Source organism: Pavona decussata, unplaced genomic scaffold, assembly GCF_977016875.1.
Source record: "Pavona decussata unplaced genomic scaffold, jaPavDecu1.1 SCAFFOLD_426, whole genome shotgun sequence".
Lineage (NCBI taxonomy): Eukaryota > Metazoa > Cnidaria > Anthozoa > Scleractinia > Agariciidae > Pavona > Pavona decussata.
The window spans coordinates 935,001-944,345 of NW_028145783.1; the positions used below are offsets into that span (position 1 = coordinate 935,001).

A 9,345-nucleotide genomic window follows, 5' to 3' on the forward strand; every position below is an offset into this window, starting at 1 on the left:
ATTTTTGTACAACAGATGTTGTGTTTTATTTTAGTAGAGAGCTGGTTTGAATTTCCATCGATTAGAATTCCCCACTCCAGAAACAATTAAAAGACTACGGGATCGTTCGGGCAGATACTGTTCGGGACAAGGAACTTTCAAAAATGGCAATATGGACATTAACTGTGTCTATAGTCATACGCTCACCCGCCGTAAAGGCGTTTGCTCTCACAGACTATAACTGTAATAGAAACTTTTGTCGAAATGAACCACATTTAACATTGATCAGTGATCTGATCACAAAATCTGATAAGGGAATCGTAAAAATTCAATAAGGATTTGACTATGCGGGATAAAAAGATCTTAGGAAGGGTTACTGAAATCCAAAACAAAGTTCGGATAATTGAAGGTTAATTATATCTGAAAAATGCGTGGTTACCCCGAATTTTCTCTTTGAAATTCAATGACCCTTGTTAAGCTCTGCTTTTACCGCACAGTCTTAAACCACGCAAAAATACCTCTGTCTTAGGAGGCTACTTCCTTAAAAGAAATCTGAATTTCTCGGACAATCCCGAGATTCACAGAACGCATGCGCAGTAGCAGAAGGAGGCACCAATGTATAAGCACGTACCACTTTGTCAGACAAAGAAAGGAAATGATCAACATGGATGAAATGTTAGTTGATGTTAAAAGACATTTTCTCATCAATTTACTTGAAAAAATATATGTAAAACAGGAGAATAAGGATGTTGATATTGGAATGTATTCTTTAAGATTGCAAATGTCAATAAGACCCCAAGAGAGATCTAGGCTATACGGTAGCGAAAGTTTGAACTCTTGTCAATCCCCATTCTAGGTTTTCTTTTGATTAAATGGATTATGTCGCCCATAGTCCACACAGTCTAGGCATTTTTAAGCAAGCTGATCATGGATGAAATAAGCCTAAAACTGCTCGAATATCAAAAACAATAGTTTAATTCTATAAATTTCGATCAGTTATGCAAATTACTAGCTTTTCAATTTATTTGAAAGTTATTTTAGCCATTTTACAACACAAAGATTTAAAAATTGCAGATATAGCTAAGAAGCTCATTGTACCTTTGCTCAAGCTTAAGCTCAGTGAAGGTCATAACAAAATCCAGCCGTTCTTGAGATTTTTGAAAAAAAAGCGCAAATTTGAAAATTGGAAGATTAAATTAAATTACAGATTAAACTCGTTCTCAAGCTCGCAACAGCGAAAATCAAAAAGATTTTAGTGGCCTTAAACAATAACTTTAGGCAACAGCTTACTTTCCATACATTTGTCTGTGTAGCGAACCAGCTGTGAACTGCTACTAAAAATAGTTCGCGGAAAAAAATACAGGGAAATGTATGGAAAGTTCAAAACACGACTGGACGCTTTCTGGCACAGCTACATCCCTCCAATTTTTTTTTCTTAAAATCCTTTTCCTAGTGCTAAAAGTTTCCAATTCATGAATTTTCCAGAAGCGATGTTTTATGAAAATTATTTGACATCGGATTCCCATACAAACACTGTTATTTCAGACCGCATGTTTGCCTACTCGTCAAAATGGCGTCGAAAACCGTGATAAGGCCTATTATCTTGTCTTGTTTGATTTATGGATAGCAACGCGAGAATTTGTCTAATATATCTGCAGGACCCCACAACCATTCCAGAAGGCTTCGGAAGGCATATACAGCAAAAGCCGTGAATGTGAAAAAAAAAAGTCGCGAATCAAACTGTGAAAGAAGTTTAATCCAACTTTCTTCAATTTTGCTTAGCCTGCTTACATGAGATTACGAAGATGTGAATATTTAATTGTGTTTACATGATAGTTTGTCTTGGGCCTTTTTTTTCTCCGCTCCCACCTTTAGAAATGAAAGTATTCTTTTTCTATATTTACTAAGGCTCAGTTTTTACATTACCTTTCCTAGTATCATTTTTTGTGCTAGTTTTATTTTTAACCAAAAGTTAGTCCTGTACTTGTCAGCATCACAGATGACATTACAAGCATTTTGATAGTCATGATGATCGGTTAAGTCATATATGTTTGTTTTTAATAAAATTAACCATTGTTCGTCTTATTCCTTATTTCGCGTAGTAAGGAAGTTTTAAGATCGGCAATCTTCTTATACTTTGTTTTTATTTGATCTTATTTCAGTTAAAGACGCCACAATATCCCTTATTTGACTACTTACTTCTAAGAAGATCTTAAACAAGCAAAAGATGAGAGGTCACACTGTCCACATTTATGTAAACTTGTTGAAATTCAAAGCGGAAACGTGGTCGCGCGATCAACAACAGAACTCAGTGCCCACACATTCAAATTAAAGGCCGATGAATTATCCGTTTTCGAAATCGAAACATCGGTTCGCAGTCTGCGGCCTTACGAAAACAAATTCCAAACCAACGCACCACGGGACCGCGTAAATACGAATACTTCCTCAAAGCGCGATGTTTTTAACGCGGAACTGGGACGAAGCAGCCGAAAAACAAGGTAACAAAATTGTTATTCATGCGTTTTGAGTAATCCATTGAATGGATACACGCTTTTTGAGTCTACTACCTTGCCTAGTGGTACTTGGATCAGTAAAGGGAACAGTGGATCTCCGCGTAGATCGATCCAATGCACAGGAAATTCATTTTGACGAACATTAACAGACTATAACCACCATTAGTTCGAAGTTCTCAAGAAGTAACACAAATTCAACACTCCAACATTGACCAAGATGCAAACTCGTATTAAGGGTGCCATAACGCCAAGCGGTTGGAGTTCCGTTTCAATTTCGAATTTGGAATTCGGCGAAATTAGTCAAATCTCGTACTATAAAAACAGAAAGGTAAACCGAACTAGATTAAATTTTCTCTTTTGACCACGTAATCACGCCGTCCAGCTTCAGTCAACGATGCTAACAGTGCCACTCTACTTGTTCTCAATGCAGGAATATTTTAAGCATGCGGACATCACCAGGGAACTGATTTCGCTGAATGTGGTGATCAATAAAGTAATGAAGAAAAGGACTCGAAAGCCAACAATGAGTCCAGTGCGAGTTATGCTGACAACGAGGCATCCGCATGTTCTTGCTAGTAGCACGAAAATCGAGGACAGGAAGTAAATTAAGTTACCTCCACGAAGGATTCCGATAATCTTCATTGTGTATGGTTAAGTCTAAACGACAGTCTGACTCTATGATTTAGTATACAGGTTTTCTGACTTTTTGGTTCTCGGTATCGGGAAAGATGTAGTGTATTGATTACATCAATATAGCGACTGAGTATGAAGTAAAACTATGTTAACAGTACATGTAAATCAACTGCACCTGAGTAACAACATGATGTGAATTTCCTGCTCCTCAGTTAAAGTAGAATATTCTATTGGCACTATCTGAGATGACCTGCATGCTTGCCGAATAAACCGAATCAGGAGACACATTATCAGTTATCCTGATAGCAGTGAAGAGATGCGGTTCCGACTATTACTTACTTTCTAATGTTTCGCGTCTTCTTTGTGTTGGCTTTTGGATTGTTCATGGCCAGTTGCTTGGGAGCATCGCTGCCAGCAAACAAGGTATTCATGATTTTATTCTGTCAGTTTTCGTAGTTTTAAGTTCCTCAGTGTCTCAGTGTCTCACAGTTTTCGAAGTTTGTCTAATTCAATATGTATTCTCATGGCGATCGCCCACGTTATCAGAACAGACCATTTCCCTTCACCGATCACCTTTATCATCTTCTATTGTAGAGAGATTCTGCGGGACGCCGCTTATTCAAGCGCCTCCTCACCCTGAATGGATTGAACGCGCAAATCCACAACCTGCAACACCGTGTCAAGGTGGGGAAATAAAAGAGAATGCACTTTTTTCTTTTCATTGGACTGTCTAATTCTTGATCTGCTGCGGTCGAGCGGGGACTTTTAAGTTGTTTAGCTTCCTGTTGAGAATTAAAATTATAGTTATTTCTCTTAACGAGTACGTCGATACATCTCTGGTTGATCAACGATGACAGCGAATTCCTTTATTTTAGTAAATTAGTACTTATATATGTAAATTACAACATCTTTTATTTCTACTTCATTAAAGTTTGCTAAGAGTATAAAGTACTGGCTGCCCAAAATACCCATAAAGAAGGATGACGCATGGATAGCGCAGTGGTGAGAGCACTCACCTCCCACCAATGTGACCCGGATTCGATTCCCGGACTCGGCGTCATATGTGGGTTGAGTTTGTTGTTGGTTCTTGTCCTTGCTCCGAGAGGTTTTTCTCCAGTCCGGTTTTCCCCTCTCCTCAAAAACCAACATTTTTAAATTCAATTTGATCTGGAAAGTGTTCCCAATTAGTGCTCTGCGCTAAATATATGGACACTTAAAGTGCCCCTAACCCTTCAATTTGTTTTCTTGTGGTAGATTTCCATGTCTGTGAAGAACTCATTTTCGAAAAAAGTTTTTAGAAATATTGAATCCTTTTTATTTTACGAGCGTTAAAAGTTACTGAAATTTTTAAATTTTTGCGCCCTTTAAGCCCCGCTGGACAAATTTTTGTCTCGTGGGCTCATTAGGAACGAGCCAATGAGAAGCGTCCGATATTTGACACTTTCTTAGCTGTGACGTAAGAAAAGGACACCAGAAGGATTCAGAAGGAATCTTATGCATGCTGATTCCTTTCTCTACATTTCGAGAGGTGCTGCATCCAAAAACCACACATTTTTCAACCATTTTCTCTGTTTACAATTGAAGCATTACCGCGAATCTTCGGATATTTTTGCACGATGTCCTTTTCTTACGTCACGCTCCATATTTGGCCGAGTGGGGGACTAATGCGAACGATAGGTGAAAATATCGACAAGACTGCCTTCACTTCTAGCGCTCGTAAAAAAAAAACGATTCAATATTTCTCAAAAATTTTTTCGAAAATGAGTTCTTGAAAGATATGGAAATCTACCAAAAGAAAACAAATTGAAGGGTTAGGGGCACTTTAAAGTGCCCCTGTGACGAAAATTTCATTTTCCATCTTTCTGCATTTTCGTGTAGAATATGACCTTCTTACTCATGTTACCAAATTTCAATCCTTTACGGCGATTGGAAGTATTGTTTTTTTAGCTTTTTATTCGAGATTTCACGGCCGCCATTACTTGGCCTTGTTCCGGAAGTTAAGGCTCAAATTACAGGAAGTGACGTCATTGGCTCACTACAAAAAATTCCACATCCTAATTTTCATATGGATTCTACTTCATAAACTGTATTCTGCTGTTGCGAACTAACTAACAGCACCCTTGTTTCTTGTTTCTTTGTTTAGTACCTGACAAACAGAATAAATGGTGCCAAGGTTCACTGCTTCAACAAGGCGACCAACTGGGATGCTTACTCTGGCGCTCCCATCATGTACCTAGACAGGCAGAACGTTGATTGTCCATATCCTTATTTCTTGGCCAGATTCCACCTCGGCAGGGGGGGAGACTATAACTCGGCTAATGTTCGCTATTACTACCGATGCTGCAAGTTTACTCTTTAAGATGAGCGTCTTCCGCAATGCAGTTGTCAAGGGGTTGATCATAGTAGAAACAATTTTTTAACATATAAAACATGCAGCTCTTCAAGGGTTGATCAAAGCATAAGCAATAAAACATTAAACTGTTAAAAGAGTAAGTCTACATCAAAGAAGTAGCAGTTTTTGCCAATAAAAATGCATTGTGAAGGGTTAATTATGTAGTACTCTTTTAATGCGTTCTTATCAGGTATGAACCTTTTTCTGGACCAGCGTATTTTTGTACAAAAGATGTTGTTGTGTTTTATTTTAGTAGAGAGCTGGTTTGAATTTCCATCGATTGGAATTCCCTACTCCAGAAACAAGTAAAAGACTACGGGATCGTTCGGGCAGATACTGTTCGGGACAAGGAACTTTCAAAAATGGCAATATGGACATTAATTGTGTTTATAGTTATACGCTCACCCGCCGTAAAGGCGTCGGTTTGCTTTCACAGACTATAACTGTTATAGAAACTTTTGTCGAAGTGAACCACATTTAACAAGCGTGATCTGATCACAAAATCTGATAAGAGAATGGTAAAATTTCAGACCAAACGATGGATTTATGTTCCCACATAATTCTCCATGTATCCAATAACGATTTAGACCAATTTAGCCGTTTAACCGACAGTATAATCCTAATACAAAGGTTTTTAAGCGGTTGTGACTGTGCGGAAAGAAACTGTTAGGAATGATTACTGAAATCCAAATAAAATTCTGATAACCAGGCATTTTTCAGAGATAATTAAGCAACAATGATCCTAAAAAGCTTTTAAATACATACCAATATATGGCGCGTTGTTTGTTTGTTTGTTTTTTTCTGATTGAAGGTTACTGATATCTGAAAAATACGTAGTTACCCCGAATTTTCTCTTTGGAATTCAGTTACCCTTGTTAAGCTTTGCTTTTACCCCATAGTCTTAAACCAGGTAAAAATACGTCTGTCTTAGGAGGCTACTTCCTTAAAAGAAATCTGAATTTCTCGGGCAATCCCAAGATTCACAGAACGCATGAGCAGTAGCCAAAGGAGGCACTTTTTATTCAGGCCGTTAAAGGCGGCACGAGTTTTAGGTTTCGGTAGCATTATCAAATTCTTTTTTCTTTTTGGGGTCGCGATGGGCCGAGACTTCGAGCCACGAGTTATTGTTCTCGGTCTCGTTTTTTGTAGTCGGCTGGCACGAGTTAAGTTTTCGCCGCGTTATAAAATTCTTTAAATTCTCGGTCGCGTTCTTTGTTTTCGGGCGTGAGGAGTGTTTACAATATGCGAGCCAGCGAGGCATGAACAAAACATGCGAGGCATAAACAACCCCAACATAAACTGCTAACCGTTAAGCTAACTGGGGAGCTATTTAAGCTAACCTAAGTGCTATTAAGGCTAACTGGAGTGCTCTTTAGGCTAGCCGGAGTGTTTTTTAGGCTAACCTGAGTGCCTCACACGTCTACCTCGCATGCCTCGCTTGCTCGCAGATTGTGCATTCCCGCCGTGAGACGCCGAGTCTGAAGTTCACCACATGACGTGTCACATACAGGATGGCAGATGCCTGGGGGAGGTACTCCCTTATATGGGCTATATAGGTATGTGCGGCGCCAAAGGGTATGGTTTTTCGGCTGTTTTGGTCATATATAGGGTATCGCTTTTAGCCATTTTGCCGCCATTTTGGTAATAAATAGGGTATAGATTTTTGCACTCTAGTCTTGGGTTCGATTTGTTTTAGAAGAAGCTACTTCAGGTCATAAATAGGGTAGGGAAAATCGCAGATTTTAGTCATAAATAGGGTAAGGGTTTTGGGAAGCGGGCCGCACAACCCTACCCAATTTTTTTTGGAGTACTCCCCCGGGGCAGATGCAAGACACAAATGATTAAAACTAAGACTTATTCCTCTAGAATTTATCAACTTTAACAGAGACGGCATTCGCTTGCCTAGAGAGGTATTTTCTATTTCCAAGGCGAAGACTTTTAAACTTTATGCGATGAACAAACGCGAGGAAACTTATCTCTTTATATGTCTATTTTTATAGTGTCGTTTGTGCATCTTTTTACTTTCCAAGTTTTTCAACCATTTCATCTTTTCATTACTAGCACTTGAAAAATTTGAAAGATTTTTATGGTTTTTTTTTTATTTACTTAGCTTTTTTTAGTTCCTCAAGGTTAGTTTTGTTTAATCGAAAATTTGGCAACTAAATCAGTCTATGACCCCGCGGGCCAAGATAGATAAAGATGTCTCACGTTTACTATAGAAAAACAATCAATGTAGAAACGGTTTCTGTCTTCAAATGAAGGTGAATAACAAATGCTTTCCCCTGAATTTCATTTAAAAATATAAACAGCGAAACATTGAAAAACGTACAGGGATAACGTACGCGTGATGCGCAACGTTACTCTAGATCCCAGGAAGGGGGGGGGGGGGGGGGTAATCAACAGATGCTTGGGTCGAGAGGTGCGGCCCAGGCGTTCAAACCCTGACCCTGTTTAAGACATAATTCTTTGATTTCCCTATCCCGTTTAAGACAGAATTCAAAATTTTCAGGCCGTTTCTAAGACATTTAACCCAAAATCACACCCTGTTTAAGACTAGAATGAAATAAGAATCCATTAGTTTCTTACTGTATTTTAATGCTTTGGCAGTCACAATCTGTTTAAGCCATTAGGTCATGTAGGGATACCCTGTTTAAAACAGAAAGTGATGAAATAGATACCCCGTTCAAGACAAAACACCCTGAAAACCATACCCTATCGGGCCGCACGTCCCCGTTAAGGTCACACAAGGGAATACCCCCCCCCCCCCCCTTTCGGGTCTAGTTCATACCAAAAATTACGATCCGTCATTGACCCGGCGTCACATACATATTAGGACCGTACAAATGGTTTCTGTCTCTAAACGAAAGGTGAAAACTTAAGGATTAAAGCCCGGGGATTATAAAAAGCATTCGTATGACAAACGTCGTTTTCCCCTGTATTTCATTCTGACTGCAAGAAATGCAATTTTATCTGGTGGATACTTACTGCCTCACTATATCTATCTCTCTCTATCTCTGTATCTATCTATGTGGTAGCCTGCGAGCAATCTCTGTTGGGGGGTGGGGGGCGGGAGGGGGAAAGAAGATCCACCCCCAAGAGAGCTTACTCGCAGGCTATCTATTTGAGGGAATTGGCGATGCTGGAGGTTATCACTGCTAAATGATTGCAGGCTTACGCACCACACAGTCAAATATGGCCCGAGTATAAGCTGGAAACAGCTTCGTCTTTTAAAGTATCAGCAATGACCAGCACTTACCTCTTTGTCAGACAAAGAAAGGAAATTATCAACATGGATGAAATGTTAGTTGACGTTAAAATACATTTTCTCGTCAATTTACTTGAAAAAATATATGTAAAACAGGAAAATAAGGATGTTGATATAAGACCGCACGAGAGATCTGGGCCAAACGGTAGCGCAAGTTTAAACTCTTCTTGTCAATCCCCATTTTGTCATAACACAATGTTTGGGAGCGAGCCGGAGTTCCGCCAAACCTGAATTATGGATTAAGCTCTTTAATTTTGCCAAAATTCAAACTTTAAATTCCATAGCAATGTTAAGGTAGAAAAGCGAAGAATTCATGCCCAGTCAAGACTGCAAGTGCTGCAGATTTTGTGATCAGGAACTGAGACTGTCACTTATTTGGAGTTGCGCCGAACCAAACTTTAAAGTATGAATTCGACAGGAATGAAGAAAACATGCCCAATCGAGAATCCAAGTGTGGAAGACTAAGTCATCAGGTGACCGTCACTTATTTGGATGATTCAGATACGACGGAAGATTTTTTTGCGAGTTTTAGCGGATCCCGCCTCCATTCAAATGAGATAATT

General features: G+C 39.1%; 1 protein-coding gene across 2 annotated transcripts in view; it reads left to right on the forward strand.

Annotated features, from left to right (window-relative positions):
- Window positions 1–5,674, forward strand: part of LOC146450808 (uncharacterized) — an 11,553-nt gene extending 5,879 nt beyond the window's left edge. Inside the window, exons 1-3 of one of the 2 annotated variants that reach the window (XM_085099952.1) lie at window positions 3,420–3,548; window positions 3,720–3,809; window positions 5,269–5,674. In XM_085099952.1, coding sequence (XP_084956078.1) covers window positions 3,471–3,548; window positions 3,720–3,809; window positions 5,269–5,484 — 384 coding nt within the window. In that variant the 5' untranslated portion in view covers window positions 3,420–3,470 and the 3' untranslated portion in view covers window positions 5,485–5,674. Of the gene's footprint in view, window positions 1–3,419; window positions 3,549–3,719; window positions 3,810–5,268 lie in introns of those variants that run through there. The other variant, XM_085099953.1, reaches the window with a different exon arrangement.
- The last annotated feature ends 3,671 nt before the right edge of the window (window positions 5,675–9,345 follow it).